At 35.8% G+C, this 26,774-nt stretch overlaps 2 protein-coding genes and 1 long non-coding RNA gene across 4 annotated transcripts; 2 read left to right on the top strand and 1 right to left on the bottom strand.

Annotated features, from left to right (window-relative positions):
* The first annotated feature begins 1,427 nt into the window (after window positions 1-1,427).
* LOC144555178 (NADH dehydrogenase [ubiquinone] 1 alpha subcomplex subunit 8-B-like) lies at window positions 1,428-4,346 on the top strand. Its single transcript, XM_078303423.1, has 3 exons — window positions 1,428-1,577; window positions 1,658-1,849; window positions 3,931-4,346. The coding sequence occupies exons 2-3, from the start codon at window positions 1,662-1,664 to the stop codon at window positions 4,064-4,066; spliced, it is 324 nt and encodes a 107-aa protein (XP_078159549.1). The 5' UTR covers window positions 1,428-1,577; window positions 1,658-1,661; the 3' UTR covers window positions 4,067-4,346.
* On the bottom strand, window positions 1,981-26,048 carry LOC144555179 (uncharacterized). The gene is made up of 2 exons (XR_013511992.1): window positions 25,700-26,048; window positions 1,981-3,701 (listed from the first exon to the last, which is right to left on the bottom strand). It is a non-coding gene; the product is annotated as an uncharacterized LOC144555179 (long non-coding RNA).
* LOC144555177 (phosphoadenosine phosphosulfate (PAPS) reductase family protein) lies at window positions 20,054-25,194 on the top strand. 2 transcript variants are annotated; one of them, XM_078303422.1, is made up of 16 exons: window positions 20,054-20,346; window positions 20,677-20,722; window positions 20,835-21,004; window positions 21,156-21,273; window positions 21,528-21,610; window positions 21,704-21,763; window positions 22,346-22,603; window positions 23,055-23,151; window positions 23,235-23,285; window positions 23,395-23,475; window positions 23,743-23,814; window positions 23,953-24,015; window positions 24,088-24,234; window positions 24,539-24,596; window positions 24,683-24,735; window positions 24,838-25,194. In XM_078303422.1, exons 1-16 carry the CDS (start codon window positions 20,303-20,305, stop codon window positions 24,913-24,915), a joined length of 1,479 nt encoding a protein of 492 aa, XP_078159548.1. In that variant the 5' UTR covers window positions 20,054-20,302; the 3' UTR covers window positions 24,916-25,194. The 2 variants fall into 2 exon arrangements, with proteins under 2 accessions (XP_078159548.1, XP_078159547.1); XM_078303421.1 differs by having other exon boundaries at window positions 20,173-20,342.
* Window positions 26,049-26,774: the final 726 nt, after the last annotated feature.

Here is a 26,774-nt window from a genome sequence, read left to right as displayed (position 1 = left end):
ATTTTTATTGATATATTTTTTTATATTTTTTTTCTTTTTATAATATGTCTCCGTTGCAACGCACGGCCACAATACTAATTTATATTTTACGAATTCTTGCTCCAATTAACGACAACAAAACTAACATTTTTAACATAACAAACAGAAGTTTACGGAAGGGCTCAATTAAACAAGTTACGAAGTGTAACGAACTTCTAAAAAAAAAAAGTTAAAAACCTATTTAAATGATCGAATCAAAGTCAGTTCAAGGTCGAACATAAAATTTTGGACCCTGATAACAATCCCCGCAGGTCTATCCTCGCAAAAAACCCCGCACAAACTGCCAAAAATATCATGGGGGGGACCGCCTAGTCATTAATGCTCCGCAGAAACTGTTAGTATTTAACTTGAAGCATTAAAGTATTTATCTTGAATTCACAAAATATTAATCACTATGCAATGATCTCTATTTAGGAAAGAATAAATCAACCCATGAGTTGTCCCCGCACAAAATTTCTTTTTTTTTTGAATCGTCCCTGCACAACTGGGGACCATTAAATAAGCAATCTCCTCATAAATACTTGCCATTTATCCCCGCACAAATTTTCCTTTTTTTTCTGGATTGTCCCCGCAAAACTGGGGACCATTAAATAAACAATCCCCTCACCCAATGATAAATACTTCTCAGACATAAAGATAAATACTTTATGATACATTGATAAATACTATATGTTACATGGATAAATACTTATCAGACATAATTGCAACTTTTAGTACAATATCAATGATAAATACTTCTCGGACATAATGATAAATACTTTATGATATATGGATAAATACTATATGTTACATGGATAAATACTTCTCAGACATAATTGCAACTTACAGTAAAACATCTGTGACAATGATAAATACTTCCCATATATAATTGTAAATACTTGTCAGAACAACGATAAATACTTTCTTGAACTTTGTTCTTGAACTTGTCAATAAGTAATGTTTAATCAAATCAAAGTATTATCATGTCAGGGACAATGATAAATACTTCTCAGACATAAGGATAAATACTTGTCAGAACAATGATAAATACTTTCTTGAACATCAATAAACAGATTAATATTTATTAGCGGGAATTGTTATTAAATGATAGTATAATTAATGCATGGATTGTTATTAGAGGACAGTATAATTAATGTGGGGATTGTTAATTAATGTGGGGATTGTTATTAAAGGGCAGTAATTAATGCGGGGATAAATGGAAATTCTTAGAGGAATTAGTGCGGGGATAAAAGACAATTAAGGGAGTTAATTTGGAGAGAGAGAGTGCGGGATTAAATGGGGGGACAGGGTTGAGGGGATTGTTATAATTATTCTAAAATTTTCTCATAACTAAACTGGAAAAGCTGCAGACAAACGTAAGCCCAATTATTATTCAGGCCCTCTTTAAGTTACTCCTCGGCCCGGCTCGGTCCATTAGATTAGCCGGAGGGTTACTCTCCCACTCCACTTTCTTCCCTTTCTCCGATCAACCCAACCTCTCCCAGACCAAACAACAAAAAGCTCAGCACCTTCTTTCGATAGTTCCTACACTTCTCCAGGTAATATTTCCCATTAATTCCTCGCCTTCTCTTTCTTTCTGGAAGTTATTTTAAAATCGCAACCGCATTTCTCCGCTCAGATAAATGGCGAGCACGGTTGATTCGACCGGAGAGCCGATTCCGACGTCGTCGGTGCTGATGGCGGCATCGAAGCATATCGCAGTGAGGTGTCGATCGGAGAATGTTGCCTTTCTCAACTGCAAGAAGAAGGATACGAATCCCGAGAAGTGCCTCGACAAAGGTCGCCAGGTCACACGTTGTGTTCTCGATCTGTAAGGGATTCGGATTCCTCTTGATCACGATTCTAGATCTGTTTGTTCTGATCTATTTTATTTAGCTTCAATTAGTGCTAAATTGGAGTTGGGAGATTTCTCTTTCTTGTGGTCGAATATATTTGGCCTTAATACTCTGTACTAAGCATTAGTAAGTCAATTGAAGAAACATTGCTTGGAGTAGCAATTAGTTCTTGAAATTTATGCCAAATTCTGAACTATTTTGCATGATTTTGCAAAGTTTTGGTAAAACTGTTGGAAATGGAACTGAACCCTGTGTCCTTTCATATTAGATATATTAGCATAATATATTTTAAACAATGTATGATGATTAGGACGGTCTATTTGCTCGACTATTTGGTCTGTTACTTTTGCTGAGCTATTCTGTATTGATTTCTTTGCCAACCTTACCATGGGCATCGATAAAAGGCATTTACCATGTGGCCTAATACATTTGCATTGGTCAATTTGTCATCAATTTTATAATAGAAATCATACTGCCATCATAGAGTTTTTTGCTATTTTTCTCTCCTTGTTTTGGAAGTTATGTTTCTTTTGATTCTTTTAATGAGAACTGGATTTGTCCCTTGTAGTTCTAAATTGTGGGTAGGGTTTAAAATAAGAGTTGATTTAACTGCCTTCATTTCCCAAAAGAAATGATGCGGCCAAAATATTTTAAATTTTATGATGTCTTGTTTAGTGATGTTTTTGTTCAAGCAAGCCACTAATGCTCAGATACATGTTTAGTGAACTTTTCAATTCAGTTGGCAATTTCTAAGAGATCTAAATCCTTCAGGACTAATTTTGTAGTAAGCTAGTAAATTGTAATTTGTTCTGTTAAGCTTATATTGTTGTTTAGTAAATGAAGTACTTTATTCAATTTATGCAATAAATGGATCTATTAAAACAGCAACTGGGGTGGTTACTGGTTAGAGTTCATGAACTGTTTAAAAGTTTCAGAGGATCTGAATGAAAATATTTTAATCAGTGCAACCGCAACTTTGTTTGGTAGCACATAGAAAACCCATTTATGTGTTGACCAGACACAAGCTGCATGCAAGTGGCATCAATTATGGCCACAAACAATCAAGTGCCCAGGCATGTTTTTGGTAATTCTTGTGATTAAGGCATACCTTTTTTAAATAACCTAGTCTGAACAGACAAAGGTGTTAATCCGAAACTGCCAGTTATAATACTTAACTATTATTTATGCTTCGAAATGTCAAACCTGATTTATTGTTAAAAACAGTAGTTGGCAGTATTTGCTATTTAATTGTAATTTTCTGATAGTCCTAGTTCCTCAAGCTACATTGTTTTACATGGCTTTTGGTTGGCGGGTGGGGTTAATTAAAACAAATACCTATCTTGAAGAGCTTTAGAAAAGTCTTTTTGCCTAACTTTTGAAATTCTGCATTTTAGCTTCACGATTCAAATCGAGTGTGATTTGAGTCTCCGAACTATCATTGTTGTTTAGTTATGACTCTATTAATAGGAAGTTAGGTATTAAATCAATGTGATTTTTTTTTCAGATTTGTTAGTTCGTCCCAGCAACTTATGGGTGTCTTAACTTTCTGTGCATATATTTGGTTCTTTGGTTAGATTTATTATTTGAAAGCATTGCTGGCTAGTTGTTTATCAAGCACTTCAACTCAATACTGGCATTACAGTTATCATTCCATATGGCTTGAAGACCCTTATTCATATACGGTGTGGTCTTTTACTGATCTACCAAGTTGCCCTTAAGTATAAGTGTGGTAGTAGTCTGGTATAATTTGCTCTTGTCACATAACTTGTTAGAGTTTTTATTTATTTCAAATAAGAACCACATATTGCATATTTGCAACTGACTAACCTCTTTGCTGTCCACCTTTTCAATTTTTTGGGAAGAAGTAATAATAAACATTTTAGGCTTTGATGTTTCTGATCTTTATCAGGGTTTAAGGTTTTAGGAGTATCCACAAACCTGGCACCCAACCTAAACTCATGTCTAAGTTGTCCTGAAGTATTGAACTTGTTTTCAGTTCATTCTACAATTTTGTATGCTTTTACAAAACTGAAAATTGAATAATTTGGAAATCTAGGTTAAGAGAGATGCACCGGAAGTGCCCCAAGGAGATGGATGCTTATGCTGGCTGCATGTATTATTACACTAATGAGTTTGACCTGTGCCGCAAAGAGCAGAAAGAATTTGAGGGAGCATTCCCAGTCTCTGAGTAGTCTCACCATACCGGTTCTGACATCTGTCAGAAATAAATTAGAAGAACCCAATTCATGATTGCGCATGTTGGGTTTGCCATCTTGAGACTTATTTTGCACAGTACTTTTTATTTTGCTTTAGTATTCCCGAGTTATATGTTTTATTGTATTTGTCTGATGTTGACAACAAAAAAGAATGGTCCTCTAAAGAGATGAACTTTTGTTCTTTTTTTGTCACTTGACCAGGTCATGTCACTAAATCATGCCTTCGCGTGTTGAATAAACAGATGGCTTACTCTTCTTTCATTGTGTTTTTGAGATAACATTTGGAATTTACCAATATTATTCTGTTGATATTTGGGCATAAATAGCAATGATAATGCAAACTGTCAAAATTATAATATGTTTATCCTTGGTTAGGAACAAATCTTGATGTACAATTTATTTTAATGCATTCATTTTTTGAACGTTTTTTGACTACTTGACTCTATACAAAATTAATTTCAAAATTAAATTTTTTTGTATGTAGATGCATCACTTGTAAGGTAGAAGGGTTTTAACAGTTTAGATTTGTTATTTGAAGTCAATCTAATAGATTTTAGAATTGAGTTCACAACGAAAACCTTGTTCTACAGTATTAATTGTCAAATGGACTCCGTCTTTTGAATCTTTTAGGCGCAATTCATGTGGCATGTTCTGATTATTGTGAAAAAAAGAAACAGCTAATATAAATTGTTGTTTAATCACATAAATTGACAACGGGTTAGTCCTGGATAGTTATCAGGTGCCTACTGTTCCAATCTTTACCTTCAATTTCTATTTCAACGATCTTATCAGATCCAAGGCAGATTAGGGCTACTCATGATGAACTATTTGCTTCCGCCTCAGGAATTTTATTTGTAGTATTGGCTCAGAGCCAAGATTGTCCAGATAAAACTTGTATAAGACTTAAATATTGAAACAAAAATGCAAGGTGAAAACATAACCATCAAACTGAGTAACATTATTTCCACACGGGATTCTCGGACTGTTGAGGTTGTTCTTTTCGCCCAAGTGAAATAAATAAATAAAGAGAAATATCAAGCTCTAGCCGCCGTCTTCTCTCTCTCACACTTCTCTATTGCGCTCCTTCTATGTCACGATCAGGAGCTGAATTGGGGATTATTCAACTCAATTTTGACTCAGTCAAATGAAGCAACAGAGAAGAAAGGAAACTGGACAGGACGAGCAAAGCGAAGGCAACAACAGTCAGCGCAATTAAACCAATTGAAGCACTGACAGTGGGACCAGAAGGAGACCATTGAAGCGCCCAGCTTTATCAACAAAGCCTGCGAAGTGGGACCAACGCATCAAAGAGATAGTCGCTGAAGTTCATCCACGTAAGCGCTAAGATGGCAAGTGGAGATTCAATCTAGCAATCCAATCGATGGATTAGATTGATTCCAGCTCTAGGAGCTTTGTCTATATAATTAGAACTAGTGTAGAGAATTGAATTATATATTATGTTGTTGGATGTTTCTAATTTTCTAACTCTTAGTTGTTCTTTCTATTTCTTCCGCTGTAATCAAGATTCTGGCTTTTAATCGAAACTGTTAAGTTTTGAGCTTACCTCTTGTGTGAATTGAGTGTCTATGTATATAAGGGTCGTCTCACGTGGTATCAGAGCATCAAAGATCGCTTCTGGGAAGAGCAAACGCAAGAGAGCTAGGAGCATCAGATGACCAATAATGGCGAAAACTCGTCACGGTTCTGCCAATGAAGAGATGGATCTGGCAACTTTGACAGCCAGAATCTCACAGTCTGAGTCAGCTCAACGAGAGATGGGCAATCGTCTAATCCAACTCGAGCGTCAAGCAGCAGTGACAAATCAGGCTATTACCATTAGCAATCAAGGAATTCAGGCCAATGCTCAAAGCTACAGCTGCATTAGAACAGAATCTAAATGCCAAGTTTGATGCAAAATTCAATGAGTTAGCTCGGCTAATCACAACAAGGCTGCAACATTCCACTCCATAAGACAGCACCTCAGACCAGCAAACTGTCACAGGCAATGCAAGAGGAGGAGAAGTGCCACTTCAAGGGGTAATCTTGGAACAAGAACAACCGAGAAGGGATGAATTTCGACAAGATGGAAGGCAATTTGAGCAAGGCTACCAAAGAATCAATCTTCCTCGCATTGATTTCCCTAGTTTCTCTGGAATGAAACCCACATCTTGGGTAGAATGTTGTAACTTTTATTTTGATATGTATTATATCCCTGAGGCATACAAATCAAGGATGGCCACAATGCACTTCACTGGTCCAGCTGAGAATTGGTACAGGTGCTTCAAGATTGCAAATCCACACCCTCTATGGCCAATTTTGGTAGAAGAAGTCATTGATTTTTTTTTTAGATGACACTGGCAAGCCTGTAGATGAGTTCAAGAGAGTGCATTAGTCTGGCAGCTTGGATGATTACATAGCCAACTTCTTGCAAGCTAGAGCCAGGCTCACTTACAAAAGGAGAATTACCAGTGAAGACTTTTATGTTGAGGGGTTCATTAGTGGTTTAAAGGAAGAACTTAGGCATACCCTTGAATTGTTTAGACCTACTACAATGAATGATGCCATCAAATGTGCTAGACATATTGAACTTTCTTTAGACTGTACCATTAAGAAGGTCACCTCAATTGTCAAACCTAACCAGTATTCCATTAGAACTCAAAACCATAACACTGTTAGTGATGCTAGGTGGAAAGACAAAGGATAGTCATTGAGTAAACCTTATTAGAAAATGGAACAGAAGTTTGAACCTCCTAAACTCATGAACAAACCACACAGCACCATGACTTTAGATCAAAAAAGGGCTTTAGGGTTATGTTTCAAATGTGATGAAAAATGACACCAAGGGCATAAATGTCAATTAAAGGTTCTTCATACTATGGAAGCTGAAATAGAAAATGATTCTAAACAAGACCAACTAGAATATGCAGGAGAACAAAAGGAACCTAAATTTGATTACTATATTGAGTTTGAAGAGGGTGGAACAACTTTCGTTAGTATTTGCAATGACTAGTACAATACCTTCATGACATTCAAAGACAAAATAGGGTCATTCCAATTTGTGCTTGTTTTTCGTGCAATAATTTTTTTCGTCTATTTGACTAATTTGCAAAAACATACAATTATTAAATTTTATAATTTCTTCTATTTTTGAAAGATATGTCAAGTCAAATGAAATTGCATTATGAAATACTTGGACTGTATGGATATGTATGTGATGATATATGTAGGATTTTCAATAAATTGCTTGAATTGTTAACTTGTCAAGGGTTAAATTGCAAAATTATTGAACATGTAGAATTGAATATCTTGGAACCTTTACAAGTTATATGATATGTTAAAATGCATGAATTAATTTGCGTTATATGCATTATGATCGACAATCCTTGCTTTAAAAATTGCGTATTAAATTGGAATTGTAAATTGTCATGAAAAATATTTAGAGTATACCCTCAATTATATTTCATTTGTGATTCATCAGTACTATATTGCTAAATTGAGGGGGAGTGCATATTTTGAGAGGGAGCACCTTAAATTAGTGCTAATTTTTCTCCCTTTCGTCGATTTCCAAAAATGGGGAGAAATTGGTACCAATTGCTAGACATGCAAAATAAAAAAAATTCGAATTATGCACTTACTCACATTGTATGTTTTTGTAAATCGTCAAAAGAAGGAGATTGTTGTTCGTGCAATAATCTTTTTCGTCTATTTGACTAATTTGCAAAAACATACAATTATTGAATTTTACAATTTCTTCTATTTTTGAAAGATATGTAGGTTCAAGTCAAATGGAATTGCATTATGGAATACTTGGATTGAAGAAATCATGAAGACTCTTATCAAGAATACAAATTGTAAAATCATAAACTTGATAAAGTAAGTTTGAGGCTGTTTAAACAGGAACAAACGTTACTAAAATGTTGGTAAAACATTGTAACGTTTTCAGCACAACTTGATCAAACGCAAAAGGAACCTAAAACGTTGGTAATGTTTATAAAAACGTTATAACATTTTAGACTATCAAAACTACTGAAGCACAGCTGTACAGAATCAATTTGAAACGTTATAACGTTCTATCAAACGTTGTAACATTTCAGGTGTGTCAGAACGTTAAGTACAGCTGTATCAAATTCAAAATCAAGTCACAAACATTATAACGTTTATAAAAATGTTGTAACGTTTTAATTAATTTTGAGCTTCAGAAATTCCTGTTTTTTATCAAGATTTTTACAGTGCAAAACGTTATAGAAATGTTATACAATCATTATAACATTTTGATCGATTAGCTGAGCTGTCAGAAAATTGAAACCCTAAATCGCATTTTGAATTAAAACGTTGGTAACGTTTTAGCTCATTTAACTCATTTTTTAGCTATTTCGGATCTGGCCGATGATCTAGATGAGGAAGACATGGTTGACTTCGTACCAAGGACTTTGCGAGAATTCAATGTACCGAGAGCTGGAGACGTGAGGGGAGACATCAGACTGCCAAGGATTTTAGGACAACATCCGAACTTAAATCATGGTGTTGTCAACATAGTGCAGCAGAACACCTTCCATAGGTTGGATCATGAGGATCCACACGCTCACCTCCAAACCTTTCTTGAGTGTTGTACTACCATTAGAACAAATGGCGTAACCACTGATTATACCAGACTTGCATTATTTCCTTTTACTCTTAGGGATAAGGCCAAGAAACACCTGGAGGGAATTGTCTAAACTGTTTCTGATCATATTTTTCCCTCACAAAAGAACTGCCAAGGTTAGAACCCAATTGACCAGTTTTAGACAAAGGTCTAATGAACCCCTGAATGAGGCCTGGGAAAGGTTTAGGGAATTGCAATACTCTTATCCACACCATGGTAAACCTGATTGGTTGCTTATCCAAACATTTTATGATGGTTTAATTGAAAGTACTCGAACATCTGTTGATGTTGTTGCATGTGGAGCCCTGATGGAAAGGGAACCTCATGAAGCTATGAACCTGATCGACAACATGGCTTAGAACCAATAGTGGTTCGGCCGCGACAATACTCGAGCTGGAGGAGGCGGTCGATTCGAGGTTGATCAGATCACAGCACTATCCGCCAAGCTGGATGCCATGCAAAGATGAGCATGAAGGTAGTTGTCAACCATCAACCACAGCCATGCGTCATGTGTGGAGACAAGAGTCACTCCTATGAGCATTGCCCACTGGCGCAAAGGGATGAGGAATCTGAGCAAGTAAACTATCTCAACAATGAATCATCTCATTTCCTAGGACCACAATTCAACAATCCCTCGAGCAGCAACAACAATCGAGGTTTCTACCACAATGCTTCTTTTCCCGACTCGAACAACCGATCATTTCAATCAGGGCCTCCCAAGTCGTATATCGCTCCCGCTGTGAGTGATTTCATGCATGAGCAAGGGAAGATGAACCAAATGATGTTCGAGCAACTGCAAGCAATGAATGCTCAACTGACTGCTCAGAATAAGTTGATGGAGCAATTGGGTCAACAAGCTGCCTCTGCACAACCACCTCCTGGAAGACTGCCCAGTCAACCAGAACCCAATCCCAGAGGAGAGGTAAAATCTATAACCATGCGAAGTGGGACCTATTACCAAGGACCAGCCATGTCAACTGCCCAAACTGCCCAGCACACGGGCCGTGCAGACTCTACACGGGCCGTGCAGAACCCGCCTCTTGCAGAAACTGAGCACCTTGACCGCGCTGAGCCCACACGACCAACCGAAACTTTCTAAGACCACCAAGCACACGGACCGTGCAAATTCTACACGGGCCATGCAGAAGGAAACTGACAGTCAGAGAAGAAAAGGGGCCGAGAAACCACCACCTTACCGGCCACCTGTTCCTTTTCCTCAGAGGCTAGCTGTGAACCTCTACTGTGACAACAATGGAGCTATAGCTCAGGCCAAGGAACCGAGATCGCACTCGAAATCCAAGCATGTTCTACGCCGTTATCACCTGATACGAGAGATCGTAAATAGAGGTGATGTAAAGATATGTAGAGTTGACACAGTCAGCAACACAGCTGATCCACTCACAAAACCTCTTCCACAAGCCAAGCACCAGATGCATACTGCTTCTATGGGTCTGAGACACATAGGAGACTGGCTATGAGTTTTTCTTTAGATCTACGAGATTTTAGAAAACTAGAGATTTGTATAAGTAGGGCCTACAATGATTGGCTCCTAGCTTAAGTGGGAGAGTGTTAGTTTGTAATAATCTAGAAGTCAATAATACGATAATTTATCATAAAGCTTTGTTCATGAATTGAATGTTTAAATTATATATATCATTTTGTTGCCTTGAATATTATTGAATTATGGATCATTTCGAGTTCATGACTAGAATTGTGAAACTACATAATAAAGATGATATATATTCATAAGAAGTCACTAACCGAGGTAATTAGCAGGAACACTAATTAACCGTTATTAGGTTAGTATGTGGATTAAAAGATGGTTAAGTTTTACAAACCATTGACACGAGATGTCATTTTAATCACATAGATACATGTTCTCGGAACATGATATTTGACAGACCTCAAATGAAACATTAAATAGAATTGTGTTCGTGTCATTAATGTTTTCATTCAGTGTAAAGTTCTACAGTATGAGGTATTCATCGTTCTAGCTAAGAGATGTGTATGTGTGAGTGTTATCTAACGCTGTCCGTAAAAAACAGTCATAACGGTAGCACTTCCATATGTATAGCTTAGCTAAGGAAGTGATGGTTTACCAAAAGTACTATTGTCCCTCGTATTTTGTACGAGCTATAGCATCACTAGGCCCCTTGGTAGAGTTAGATTATCTGCATGCGGTATAATTACAAGAGTAATTATATTTGATAATCTACTCAAGATCAAGAAAAGATTAAGTTAGCAAGGATGACACACATCTACCTTGAAACTGATCTGATAGCTATGTGACAAAAGAACTGACACAAGTAAATTGTTTACTGGATCGTGATATTGTATAGTACAGCATCATCTGTGTAATTGGATGGTCATGATGTATACTGCCAGATGCCGCTCATGATTATAAAAGTTAAAATAGTTTTAACTCTATTTACCAACATAACACAGATCCTATTGGGTCACACCATATAGGAGCTATTCGGAGAATCTTACTGATTAATTATAAATTGATTGTAATTAATATTAAGATGGTTATAATTAATTATACGTGTTATAATTAAATTATACTTGTCATGTAAAAATGACAAAGCAAAAACTAATGGTTATAATTAGTTATACTTGATATAATTAATTATAATTAATTATACATCATTTAGAATGACAAACAGAAACACTGGTTAGTTTATAAACGTGTTTGACATGTTGTATAAAAATTACCAAACGAAAACCGCAGACGAATATAATTGTACATGACAATTATACATATTTGATTTGGATATTTACTATTCATAATGGGTTTGGGTTAATGGGTTTAGAATCCATTAAACTAATCTAACCAATATGAAGTTGCAAAATCAAATTTGAATGCCTCTCCAAAACCGCCATTAAAGGGCAAAATTGTAATTTTGGCAACTTCGGGGTTATTTCGGTCTTTTGCGAACCTCCTCAAATGCCTATAAATAGAGGGGCATAGGTGAAAGAGAAAACTCACTAATTCATGTGTTAATCTGATTACTTCGTTAATTGGAATTTCTCTCTTTCTCTGTTTACGGTTTTGCGGATCGGTGAATAGTGTTTTACCGAATTTCGCAGTATTTCAGATTTGGTTTATTAGTGAATCTGATTAAACAAAAGTTTCGATGAATAGTGTTTTTGCTGTATACCGCGGTTTATAGTATTTCTGGCAAAAGAAATAAACCGCTCTCTGGTTAATCCTGGTGGATAACCAATAGAGGTATCACACGTGTGATACTCCTAGTCGATTTCTTCCCTGGTGTAGCTCTTTTCGCTCGGTCTGCATTCCAACTGTGATTTGGAAACAAGGTATAAATTGTTATATTAATCCATTTAATTGGTAAATAGATTTAAAACTTTAGAAAATCAATTATGGAGTAGATCTGTAAATAGGATTAAACGGATCTTCTTGATTCATTTAATCCGTAGCTTAAGGTAGATGTAAAAATTATTGTTTTACTCTTTCCGCACCTTAAGCAAATAAATGGGTTTGAACCGTCAAAACCCCAACATACTTAATCAATGGGTTTGAACTATCAAAACCCAACAGTAAGTTCTATGTACCCGTTGATTTTGTGGTGATAGAGATGGAGGAGGACAAGGAAAACCCAATCATTATGGGACGACCATTTTTAAAGACAACTCGAACACTCATTGACGTGGAGAATGGGACTCTGACTCTGCGGATTGGAGATGAGAAAGTGGAGTTTAATCTCAACCGAGCTATGAAGTGCCCCTCTGAAACAGAAACATGCTGCGCAGTCGATGTGGTAGATCGATCGGCCAAGGAACAATCTTGTAAGCAATATGGCAGTTTATTTAAAGATTATCCTGATTATTTGGCTGATCCACAGGTGCAGAAAGCTGTCTTAGAGAATATGTGTGCAGCAGAAGCGAAATTTGACAGTCTGAAGGAACTCTCACGTGGGCCGGATGGATCCCATGCGGGCCATATCCCACAATCTGAGGGCCTAGAGAATAGAAAATGCAGGTCGGATAAAGATGATACGAGGGTTTCACGCGGGTCGAGTGCACCCGACGCGGACCGCGTAAGAGCCCAAACAGAGCAATCGATTCCTGAATTCAAGCCTCTTCCATCCAACCTCAGGTATGAGTTCCTAGACCTAGATAAATCTTGTCCTGTGGTTTTAAATGCAGATCTCGACCCAGATCGCAACACCAGAGTCTTTGAAGATTTGAAAGCCATGCAAATGGTAATTCGGGGTATTATAATGAAAGCTCAGCAAACTGTGATTGGGGGCTTAATCGAGCAATTCACAGGTGAGAAACCAGCCACCTGCCATGCCAGCGGAACCACCACCAGTCCACACAAACCGTACAGATATCATCAGAGCCGTGCAGATCAGCACACGGTCCGTGTACCTCAAAGGTGGACGCCCCTCCCAGAACCACCCAACCCATCTTTAACCAACCAGTGAGGCGCCCCTGCCTCACCCCTCACTCCATGTCTAGTTAGTTTCCATGTTTTCTTATATTTACTTTTTCTTGTGTGAATTCAAGCATTGAGGACAATACTTCATTCAAGCTTGGGGGGTGGAATAAAAGAAAACTGTATTTGCATTTAGGTCATGTTTATTTTTCAAAAATTTATATTTTTAGGTAATACATTTGCGTGATTGCTTAAATTAGGGACTTTTGTGAAAAGTTTTGGTTGTGTTTTGGGATGACCTTGAGAAATTACAACTAACCCCATAATTGATCAAATAACTGATTAGGAAGGGATGTTTTGATAACTTGAAAAGATGAAAACTTGAATTGTATCGAAAAGTAATTTTGAAACTGAACTGTGCCTTTTTAATAGGGAAATGGGGATTATAAATAAAGAAAGATTGGGATATCCACTGGTATGAATGAATATCATTGGATGTGTATATTCATGGTGTATGCGAATATATATATATATATTATAATAATAATAATAATAATAATAATAAGAAGAAGAAGAAGAAAAAAAATGATGAAATAAATGAAAAGATGGAGAAAATAAGAGTACTGGCAATAAGTCCTATTGGGCGCCTTTGAGCTCGTCTCCCAAACTTAGAAAAGAAAAGAACTTTTGCATACATCAACACATGAAGTCCGCGACTTTCTAACCTAAGCTTGTTCCAAGCTTGGGGGGCAAAAAGGGAAAAAATTACCACAAACGAGGGCATAGTTTCAGTAAAAGAATGAAATATTGATCAATTCGGATAATTAGCTTTACAAGTATTGAAATATTACTGAATTTGAAGTTTGATTAGTCAATTCGTGGGGTGAATCAAAATTGATCAAGGAAAACCTAAATTATACCCAAAAGGATTCTCGAGATTCTTAACTATAGCAAACTTCACATTTAGAATTTAATATACATTTAGGTAATCCAAAGACTAGCTCGATACCTAAGTTGAGATTTTTGCTTGAGGACAAGCAAGATTTCAGCTTGGGGAAATTTGATATCTCACAAACTTATCTATATTTTCGACCTATATTTGGTAGCAAAACTTGTGTTTAAACCGTTAAATCGGTCGTATTTCATTGAAATATCTATAGAATGTGGTACTGCTACAAGTTTATTCTTATTTAACATCGGGGGAAATCAAGGAAAAATCTAGAATTGAGAAGTTTTTGTTGGGTTTTGACTGTTCAAACCCATTGATTAATAGTGTTGGGGTTTTGACTGTTCAAACCCATTGATTAATCATGTTGGGGTTTTGACTGTTCAAACCCATTTATATGCTTAAGGTGCGGAAAGAGTAAAACAAAACTTTTACATCTACCTTAAGCTACGGATTAAACGAATCAAGAAGATCCGTTTAATCCTATTTACATATCTACTCCATAATTGATTTTCTAAAACATTAAATCTATTTATCAATTAAATAGATTAATATAACATGTTTATACCTTGTTTCCAAATCACAGTTGGAATGCAGACCGAGCGAGTAGAGCCTCACCAGGGAAGGAATCGACTCGGAGTATCACACGTGTGATACCTCTATTGGTTATCCACCAGGACTAACCAGAGAGCGGTTTATTTCTTTTGCCAGAAATACTATAAACCGCAGTATTCTGCAAAAACACTATTCACCGAAAAATTCGTTTCAATCAAATTTGCTAATTAAACCAAATCTGAAATACCGCGAAAATTCAGTAAAACACTATTCACCAATCGAAAACCGTAAATAGAGAAAGAGAGAAATCCAATTAACGAAGTAATCAGATTAACACGTGAATTAGTGGTTTTTCTCTTTCACCTATGCCCCTCTATTTATAGGCAAATGAGGAGGTTCGCCAAAAGATCGAAATATCATCGTACTTGACAAAATTACATTTTTGCCCTTTTGGATGAGGCATCCAATTTGGATTTTGCTATTTCATATTGGTTGGATTTGTTTAATGGATTCTAAACCCATTAACCCAAAGGAATAGTAAATAGTAACTATCCAAATCAAATATGTATAATTGTCATGTACAATTATATTCATTTACGGTTTTCGTTTGGTAATTTTATACAACATGTCAAACACGTTTATAAACAAACCCGTGTTTCTGTTTGTCATTCTAAATGACGTACAATTAATTATAATTAATTATACCAAGTATAACTAATTATAACCATTAGTTTTTGCTTTGTCATTTTTAACATGACAAATATAATTTAATTATAACACGTATAATTAATTATAACCATCTTAATATTGATCATAACCAATTTATAATCAATCACAATAAGATTCCCCGATTAACTCCTATATGGTGTGACCCAATAGGATCTGTGTTATGTTGGTAAATAGAATTAAAACTGTTTTAACTTCTATAATCATAGGAGGCATCTGGAAGTATACACTATGACCATCCAATTACACAGATGATGCTGTACTGTACAATATCACGATCCAGTAAACAATTTACTTGTGTCTGTTCTTCTGTCTCATAGCTATCAGATCAATTTCAAGGTAGATGTGTGTCATCCTTGCTAACTGTATCTTTTCTTGATCTTGAGTAGATTATCAAATATAATTACTCTTGTAATTATACCGCATGCAGATAATCTAACTCTACCAAGGGGCCCAGTGATGCTATAGCTCGTATAGAGATACGAGGGACAAATAGTATTCTTGGCAGACTATCACTTCCTCAGCTAAGCTATACATATGGAAATGCTACCGTTATGACTGATTTTTACGGACAGCGTTAGGTAACACTCACACATACATATTTCTTAGTGGGAACGATAAATACCTCATACTGTAGAACTTGACACTGAATGAAAACATAAATGACACGAACACAATTCTATTTAATGTTTCATTCGGGGTCTGTCAAATACCATGTTCCTAGAACATGTATCCATGTGATTAAAATGACATCTCGTGTCAGGTGGTTTGTAAAACTTAACCATCTTTTAATCCACATGCTAACCTTATCGCGGTAATTAGTGTTCCTGCTAATTACCTTGGTCAGTGACTTTTAAGAGTATATATTATCTATATTATGGAGTTTCACAATTTCAGTCATGAACTCGAAATGATCCATAATTTCAATAATACTCAAGGCAACAAAATGATATATAAATAAACATTCAATTTATGAACAAAGATTTATGATAATTTATCGTATTATTGACTTCTAGATTATTACAAACTAACAGTTTTTACACGGGCCGTACAGCATTCTACGCGGACCGTACAACCCTCTGCCCGACCACAGACACGACCAGGACACTTGATGCTGAAATTTCAGGAGCTGAACTTAAAACAATCATAGATTTTGACTCGTAACTCTGTTTTGAGTGTATGACCACTTTTCGGAAAGCTTGCAAGAAGATCTACAATCTGAGAAAAAGACATAGGCATTTTTGGAAATTCTACACAGCCCATACAACATCTTATACTGCTCGTACAACATCCTGTCCGGCCCGTACAACATCCTATCTGGGCCGTGTCAGGCAAATCCGGAAACATATCCAGAATTTGGAAACAAGGCCTATTGAAGGAAGGTCGGCCAGAAAAGCATATATGCGGGATTTCTTGCACCTGAGAGCTAATTCTGGATTAGAGAAGCATTTTCTAGGGTTTGGATTGGCGGCTATTGCTTGGAGGCGAAGTTGAGAAGCAAAAGACGCGAGTTTTGTTGTGGATCTTCTTCTTCTTTGGGTTTTATCATGATTTCTCATACTCTTATCTATTTTATTTGTTTTAGAACTATGCTTGAGTAGATTTCTTTGTTTCTAGGGTTAAGATGTAATCGAATGTTTTGTTTTGCATGTTAGATATTGGATTTTTGTGTTGAAATTTGTGTTTGCTTGATTGTGCTTGATTGTAATTGCTTAGATTAAATTGTTTGATTGTTATTGGTTTGCCAATAGATGAATGATCATGTCTGTTGCGCATTTCAACCCTTATAATCTCTCAACCAAACTAAGTACATGAGGTAGGATTAGTTATCCGAAATGTGAAACCAAGTAGTAGCCGAAAGGTGAACATTTCCTCCTATCGATGGATAAGAGGTTACCTTTAGTATACCAAACAAGTAACTAGGAAACGAAACCAACATACGAAAGTTGAGGTTTAGAATCCTAAGAGGGCAAATATTGCAACTCCATACCAAGTTAATAAACCAAAATACGACGGTTGCAGTTTAGAAACATTAGGTCTGGTTAGTAGAACCCTACACGAAGGAACAACACAAAAAACAGTATCTGGTGCTTTAACTCGAAGTCAACACAGACTGTGTAGGAAGCTACACGACCCGTGTCAGGGACTGAGAGGCTAAACTGAGATGAGTCTGAAATCCTGGAAATGTCTTTTTTATATCTGATTTCAAGCCAAATTTTACTTTTTATCATTTAATTATTGCAATTGAATTTAGGAAACATAAATACCAAAACCAACTTTTTAAACTTCTCGTTTTTAGCTATTTTGGGTAGAATCTGGTTAAGACTTGAACCGTCCCTGTGATCGATACCCAATAATATACTACGCGATAGGATTGTGTATTTGCAATCTGAATCGAAAGTGTATTTAAGATTTAAAAGATATAGCTTGCTATACTGAAACTTTGTACATACGCTTTTGTGTGAACAGTTTGGCCTTCGTGTTCAAGAGCTAGCACCATGTTTCTCCTTCTTCTTGATAAAGCATATGCATTAAAATATCGAGTGTTGTTGTCTCCTTCTCTTAGCCAGTGGCATCTTGCTCTTTGACTCCACCTAATTTCACTTAATTTTGCAAGATAGAATAGTCTCTGCCTTAAGAAAAGCCTCAGCTGAAATTCTGCTTGATTCAAGTTTCTTTTTTCCTCAATTTGGTCCAAGCCAGAGATTGCCTTTTTGGAATTCTCCAACTGTATTGCCATCTGACTATGATTTGAGCAGTGCCATGATCTGAGAACTTTGTGCATCTCCCACATCTTTTGGTTGAATAATTGAACAGTACTCGACCCTTGCCTTGTCTGAGCTTCCCACACTCCTTGTATTATCTTGTTCACTTCAATAAAATCGAACCAGAACCTTTCAAGTCTATATGGCTTAGGTTGTGTCTGAGGTTGTTCACTTCCTCTCTCTATTCTCATCGAACCGTTCTACTTCATCTATCTCTGAATCCATATCCTCTGCATTAACTCAACTCAGATTTTGAGATAATGCATCTCAAACGTTTGATCAGAATTTGAACCAAATCAAACGGATTATATGTTATTTAAAGAACATTAATTACATGTAGATGTCATTTAATATGTTATTTAAAAAATGTTATTTGTTATTTAGTTTTTTTTCTTTATAAAAATATGACATTTTGTATGATTTTATTTTTTGTTCTCTTATAATATGCTCTCGTTACAACATACGTACACGATATTAATTGAAATACTAAAAAGATATGAATTCAAAAATAATTCTCTTATAACTTTATCCAAAATAAGTATGGCATCATTTGTCTTTCCTTTAGTAATGAATTAAACAATGGTGTTATAGAATAAAAAGACAACTGATTAACTATAGATTTTTTTGTGAAATGATCCAGTAGGGTCATTTTTGGAAAAGTAAAAAATGAAAGCTCACAAGGCACAAGTTAATTTTTTTGACAATTTAAGAATAATTAGGGTATTGTTTGAATGACGCAACATATATAGTTTACTTTGTTTTCATAATTTAATTTAGTTGGAAGACAACACAAACAATAGCCACTATTACAAAAGGCCAAGTGTACATAAGGGATCTAAATGGTTTTTATGCAAATCATCTAAGAAGTCAAATTAGAAGTATTTTTTGAAACTCGTATAATATTGAAAATTAACAATATAAAACTTATACATTAAATAGCTGTAAAATGACAACAGAATGCAATGTAGTTCGCTAACAAAGAAACAAATCGAAGGCGAGGTTACAGCAAGACGTAACCCTAATTACTACTGTAAGTTTTTTTTTGAGAACTTGACAGAAGCTGCCAAAGTGGTCACTATTGTAAGTTTCAAAGGAGAAAAAACGAAATGTTTGAGAGGTAGAGGGAGGGAGAGAGAGAGAGAGGAGATGATTCGTAACCATCTGATTCGTTTGCATGAATATTGAAGGGGCATCGTACATTTCACTTCAGGCCAGATTGGTCCAGATTCTGATCAGACGAGATGCATTATCTCAAAATCTGAGTTAATGCAGAGGATATTGATTCGGAGATAGAGAGATGAAGTAGCACGGTTCAATGAGACTAGAGAGAGGTCTGCAAGCGGGTCCCATTTGTCATACAGTACATAATCGATCCAATTTTTATTTTCATTAAAGAATCTATGCAAAAATTAATATTTAGAAGAGAAGGGATTTAATTACATTTTTTTTTGTAACACTAAATTACACTCTCTATTTTTAAAGTTTTAAAAGATAAAATAGTCGATTCAAACTGTTCAACATAACAGATATATTAAAATGTACTTGCAGATCAACTTTTACATTTTTTCAATTTTTTTATTATTTATTAAAGTATTTAACAAAATCACTGTATTCAGACTATTGAATTCTTGTATCCACCTTAATAAATAGTAAAAATATTCAAAAAAAATAAAATTTGATATTTAAGTACATTTTAATATATTCATCGTGTCAATTAGTTTGAATTGACTGTTTAGACTTTAAAAATAGAGAATATAATGCGGCGTTACAAAAAAAAATAAAAATAAAGGTGTAAGCGGAGAAACTAGACAGAACCAATTCATTGGATCGAATTACATTATCGTAGTTTCATCCCATCTCTCTTGACTGCTTGCTTCAAATCAATCTCTCTTATCCACCTCACCTCCTCTCTCCTCGAGCCCTTTCTCTCTCACTTCCCTCTCAATCCACCCACTCAGACAGAGATTTGGGCTTCGGATTCGGATTCTGATTCGGATTCGGATTCGGATTCGGATTCGGTTCACCTTAATTTGTTTTCTGCTCGGATTCGGTTCACCTTAATTTGTTTTCTGCTCGGATTCAATCTCTGAGCAGAGCGGGGAGGTGTGCCGTGGGATGGAGATTGATAGAGCGATAAGGGAGAGCGCTGACAGGCGCCTCCAGACCAAGTACCGAAATGCGGTTTATGTCATCCAGCGCGCTTTTGCTCTCTACCCGTTTGTTCATTTTCTTACTCTTCTTTATTTACTAAGTTTTTTCTGTTGTATTTTATTTTATTTCTCTGGGGATCCATACCAATATGAAAATACTTAGTTGATGTGGTCACTATTACCTGGGAGATTGGTTTCGAGAATTCCTGAATAATTTCTTTATTTTAAGATTAATACTGGTCAGCTTGACGTGGTACCTGCCTGAATTCTTCTGTGCATCCCTGAACTGAAGGTTTTTAGTGTTGTTTAAATGCTGAGAATTTAAGATCAGTCCCCACTCCCCATGACTACTGACAAATTGATTGAACTATTTTTATTTAATTTTTTTTTAATAAAACAGGTTCAAGGAAGTCGCATTCAGTTTTAATGGAGGAAAAGACTCAACTGTAACTACTTTTATCACTATGATCCCCCCCTCTCTCTCTCTCTCTCTCTCTCTCTCTCTCTCTCTCTCTCTCAGAAGAAAAATCTAAATGGACATGCAATCTACAATGACAGGTGCTGCTGCATTTACTAAGAGCTGGTTACTACCTGCACCAAGATAACACAGAGAGCACCAAAGGAGATGAATTAAGTTGCATACAGAACTGCCCGATTCGTACCATCTACTTCGAGAGTCCTTGTGCTTTCCCCGAGATCGATTCTTTCACATTTGATACTGCTTCTATGTGAGTCCAAAAAAAAAAACCTCTTTGCTAGCTTATTTCTTTTTCTTTTTTCATCTGTAGACGTGTGCGCGTGTGCATATATTAGGGGGACGTTTTGGGAGAAAGTGGGGTTATTTCTTTTTTGATCATTTTCTCATATTTTGCTTCGTAGGTACGGGTTGCAGTTGGAAAGAATTCAATCAGATTTTAAGTCAGGGTTAGAAGAACTAATGAAGGAAAAGCCTACCAAAGCTATTTTCATTGGCACTCGAATTGGGGATCCTAATGCGGTACTCCTACATCCTTTTGTGTGTGTGCGTTAGTGTGTGCATGTGTGCGGGCATGAACGACAAAAAATAATGATTCAAAAAGATTCGCTGACCACTGCATGTTTGTAATCTTTACCTTTTGTCGTTCCTTGAACTTCGGTTAATTGCAAAATTTATTCTGGTTGCACATATTTCAAGAGACCACATTCATGATCCTGTATTAATTAGCTTTTTCTTTAGGTAGTTTTAAATACTCTGTTGGTTTGCTTATTTAGATTGGCCAAGAGCAATTCTCTCCAAGCTCAACTGGGTGGCCTCCATTTATGCGTGTCAACCCAATATTGGACTGGTCTTACAGGTAGTTCTAAAAATAATGATTTTTATATTATATCTAAAAAAAAAGTAACTGATCAAAAGAATAATAGCTTAAATCTGCTCTTTATTTTAACAGGGATGTATGGTCCTTTATTTTAACTTGCAAGGTCAAGTACTGCAGCCTCTATGACCAAGGGTATTCCTTTTTCGTTCCTATTTTTTTACTATTTGCAAATTGCTCCTAATATTTTAATTTACTTGGCAACAACACCCTACATTTCTCATATCTGTGAGTTACAGTTGTCATCTGATTTTTTTTGGTTATTCAAATAACATGAAACAAATTAAAATATCACTAATTTAGTTAAAAAAAAGTGACCAACTTGTCCCTTAATATTTTGTATGAAATTTTACTGAGTTCATTATTAATAGTTTACGGTTATAAGTGCTCCATCATCTAGACCTACATGACTTGATTCATTGAGTTGGGACTTGGCAAAAGAAAACACTTTTAATAGCTAGGCTTAAAAATGTAGACATTAATCAGAGTTTAGTTTTCGTTTAATAGAACAATAGAGAGCAATATATGAAACAGTCTCAAACAACATTAGTTATCAGTTGCAAATATGAGAATGTTGCTTACAATTTCAAAAATGTAATAATATTGGTGTAAGATGAAAAGCCTGCCCTTGTTTTGCTTGAACTTTTCTTTTGCTATGTCATTTACTTGAACACAAGATGCCAAGACATACATAAAACATGTTATTCTTTTCTTTAGGTACACTTCGATCGGGAGCATTTATGACACTGTGCCAAATGCATTACTAAGAATGTCCGATAGCTCAGGACCAAAAGGAAGTTTCAAACCAGCGTATATGCTTTTAGATGGGCGGCTTGAAAGGGCCGGCAGAACGAAAAGGTCTGCTTCAAAAACAGACAAGAAAACTGATTGTGTTGCCACTTTTGATAATGGTGGAGTGAGTGTCGATGCCAGCACGTGTACTGCATCTATCATCGTTATAGGTGATGAGATTTTGTAAGTCCTTTTTTCCAAAAATTTAATTTTGTTCCGTATTTGACATATGACCTGGCATTGGCACATCCCTGCCGTTAGTTACATATATTTGTCTCTAACAATTACTAAACACTCAAATAACCAGGAGAAATAAAAAATGAAGAATGCTAAAAGAAACTGTTGTTGAGTATGAGACCCTACTATTTCAGTCTGTTCCTTTATGTGTCAAGAAATATGAGCACATTACAGGGAAATCTCAAGTTCTTTTTTTTCCTTATCGAGAAAAAAGGCAGGAGATAGTAGCCTACTGATGCATTAAGTAAAATGCTCAGCATATTAGAATTATGCAAATTAGTTTAGGAAGGAGGGTATGCAATAATTTTTGTTTATTTAAATTTTTGACTACGATGGGTTTCCATTTCTAGCCTACCCGAACTTGTTTGGGACTAAAGGCTTGGCTGTTGTTGTTCAGGTTTGGGACTGCAGAGGAGAAATTAGGGTCTCAATTGTGCAAGAAATTACATGGAATAGGATGGCAGGCTTCACACATTAGTGTTGTCCCAAACGAGGTATTTCTTTATTGGATAATAGCACTTAGACTACCAATTTAAGTAACAAACCTCCAATTTATTTGATTTATTGTTATGTGCAGATCGATTCAGTTGCCGAAGAAGTCGAACTCCGCAAGTCCACTGCTGACATGGTTTCTTCTCGATTTCCTATTTATTTTTTTTTACTAAATTTTGAATGTTATATTATTGTAACTCTTTGTTTTAGTTGCAAGATGGGTTGATATTAGGATATCTTTGTAGGTGTTCATATTTGGAGCTCTTGGTCCATTACCCTCTGATGTTTCCTTAGCTGGTGTCGCAAAAGCATTCGGTGTTCGTTTGGTAGTATTCATTTTCTTCTTTTAAAATGAACATATTACTTGAAACCTACTTTGTACAAAGTTGCTTTTCTTAGTATTATTTATACTGAGGTAGCAGATTATCATAAATAATAAAGAAAAAAGGTTGTAAGGTCGAATTGCTCGCAATAATTTCTCCAACTGATAAGAATTTTCATTTTGCACACCATATCCAGAAGGAAAAAAGGAAAGAATTTAATAATTCCGTAGATAATTTGTTAAATGTATATCTTTGCTTGTGTTGTTGAAGGCTCCGGATGAAGAATTTGAGGAGTATCTAAGGAAATTTATTGGAAATGATTATACTGGTGACCGAAATGAGGTGCAATTACCATTAATTATGCTTTTGATTTTTCTTCCTCTGTCAATCTTTTTTTTTCTGTCTTCTAAATTTTGTATATATACAACATTTGTTTGAGTCCTCTAATACTAGTCTTTTGTTTTGCTCTGTGTATTTCAGATGGCTCTATTGCCGGAAGGAATAACGGAGCTATTGCACCACGAAACCCTACCAGTACCATTGGTATGTAAAATGCAAAATTAAAAATGTAAGGCACCTTGAAGGACAAGACGAATTTATCCTTTGCTAATGCAGATAAAGTGCAAGAATGTGATAGTAATGGCAGCAACAAATGGAGATGAGCTAGAAACACAATGGAGTTGTCTATTGGAATTGCCTGAATCGCCTCTTTCTGTCAAGGCCCCTTTTTTCTCTCTGCATCTCACCACCCTCCTATCTGATGTACCATTGCTTACTTTTTTCTTGCTTTACATTCCCTAGAAGAAAAAATTAGACGTAAACGATTCTGCCTTGAGATTTTGCCCCATTTTTTTGGGGTTTTTCTATTTTTTTTTATCAGGAAGTAGTGACGACGTTTCAAAAGTACAAATTAAGGGCGGAGTTGAAAACAAAATTAGGGTGGGGTTTGAATGTGTTGTGATTCATTTAATAAATGCATGGTAATGAAATGTAATATGAGTAGCCAAGTAAATGTATCTTGAGTTTGAATATTGGATAATAATATGTACTTTTACATGTTATGCAGGTGGAGACTGCCAAGGTTCTATCAAAACTAAGCATTGAATTCCCTGATATTCACAAAGGTACATTGTTTTACTTGTTTCTACTTTGCTATATTGCATAGCAGTGCTTCTTTGAAGGTGGATAAGAACTCGTATCACTTGTGCAGTTTGTCACCGGAATTCTAGAAATGGGTCTCTCATGATAAGCTTTATTGCAAAGGTATTTTAAAATTTAATAAGCATACTTAGTTTGCTGTAACTGGTAGGTCATTACTTGGATGATCTTCTCTCGATGAGTTACCTTTATTTTTGTGCATTTTAGGATAAAGGGAGACTCAATGCCACTACAGAGAAATTTTTTAACAGCTTCCCTGAAGGGTCCTTTTCAAAGGTCGTCTGAGAGACTGAGTCAGCTTTTTGTCCCTCCAGAATTTTGTGCACATTGATCAAAATAAAAGGGTTAGGGGGAGGGGGGTTGTTTGGGAATAAAGGCTTTGAAGAAGAAAGTTTTTTTCCTAAAAAATCGTGGTACAAATGGCAAGAATAGCTGAAATTAACAAGAGGGATGAATTGATAAGCAACCCTTTGGCTAAGCAGTCATACCTAACAAACATATTTATCCATTTGGAACAGATTATGTTACCATTCATGATTAAATTATGAAAAAGCCCTTGTGCAAGATGAATTGTACCCAGAATTGTGGTGGCATAATTTTTGTGCATTTGTAAACAGGTCTATGTTTGTGACTTTCTCCTGGTAGAGAGTTCGATTAATATATCAATTCAATTTTATTAAAGTAAATGCTCCGTCTCCATTTGCCAATACATATATAGGACCTTCCTGAGCAACAAATCCCAGCCCAGTCCAGCACACCCAAATAAGAAGAGGAGAAGAGAGGTTAAGTAGTGGACACTAGTCACACTACTGATTTCACTTCTCTGCCAATCTCTACTTAATTATGCTCTCTTTCAGGCAACACGGATAGGATAATACAAAGTTTCAGATTTTGTTTTCTACAATTGATATATGATTATAGGTGTAGGTACATTTTTCTTTTATACGAATATTGAAAGAGATAGGCGCATGTCATGTCCAAGTGCTGTATATAATAACAAAAATGCATGTCCAAATAGAGTCGTTTTTTCAAATAAGAACTGCATGTTGCATATTTGCAACTCACTAACCTGCTCTTCTGTCCACCTTGTCAATCTTTTGGGAAGAAGTAATAAACATTTCATCCTTTGATGTTTCTGATCTTTATCAGGGTTTAAGGTTGTAGGAGTATCCACAAAGCTGGTACCCAACCTAAACTCCTGTCTAAGTTGTCCTGAAGTAGTGAACTTTTTTTGAGTTGACTATACAATTTTGTATGATTTTACAAAACTGAAAATTGAATAATTTGGAAATCTAAGTTAAGAGAGATATTGCACCAAAAGTGTCCCCAAGGAGATGGATGCTTATGCTGGCTGCATGTATTATTACACTAATGAGTTTGACCTGTGTCGCTAAGAGCAGAAAGAATTTGAGGGAGCATTCCCATTTCCCAGTAGTCTCACCATACTGGCTTTGCCATCTGTCAGAATAAATTAGAAGAACACAATTCATGATTACGCATGTTTGGTTTGCCATCTTGAGACTTATTTTGCACAGTACCTTTTATTTTGCTTTAGTATTCCCGACTTGTATGTTTTATTGTATTTGTCTGATGTTTACAACAAAAAAGAATGGTTCTCTAAAGAGATGAACTTATGTTCTTTTTTTGTGTCACTTGACCAGGTCATGTCACCAAATCATACCTTCGCGTGTTGAATAAGCCGATGGCTTTACTTACGCTTCTTTCCTTGTGTTTTTGAGATAACATTTGGAGTTTACCAATATTTTTCTGTTGATATTTGGGCATAAATAGCAATGATAATGCAAACTGCCAAACTTTATTATAATCTGTTTATCCAGGGCTGGAACCCAAATTTTGATGGACAATCTATGTGTGGTACCAATATATCGAATGCTTACGAGTTTTACATAAGTAATCTTGGCTCTAAGCTAATTCTAAGAATATAACTCCCAAGGCTGAAGCAAATAGTTTATCACGATTCACGAGTAGCCCTAATGTGCCTTGGATCTGATTAGCTCGTTGAAATAGAAATTGAAGGTAAAAATTGGAATAGTAAGCACCTGATAACAAGCAAGGACTAACCCGTTTGTCAATTATGCGATTAAACGACAATCTCTATAAGCTGTTTCTTTTTTCACAATAAT

The sequence above is a fragment of the Carex rostrata genome, chromosome 6 (assembly GCF_964058835.1).
Source record: "Carex rostrata chromosome 6, lpCarRost1.2, whole genome shotgun sequence".
Lineage (NCBI taxonomy): Eukaryota > Viridiplantae > Streptophyta > Magnoliopsida > Poales > Cyperaceae > Carex > Carex rostrata.
This window is presented reverse-complemented; position numbering and strand designations above follow the sequence as displayed.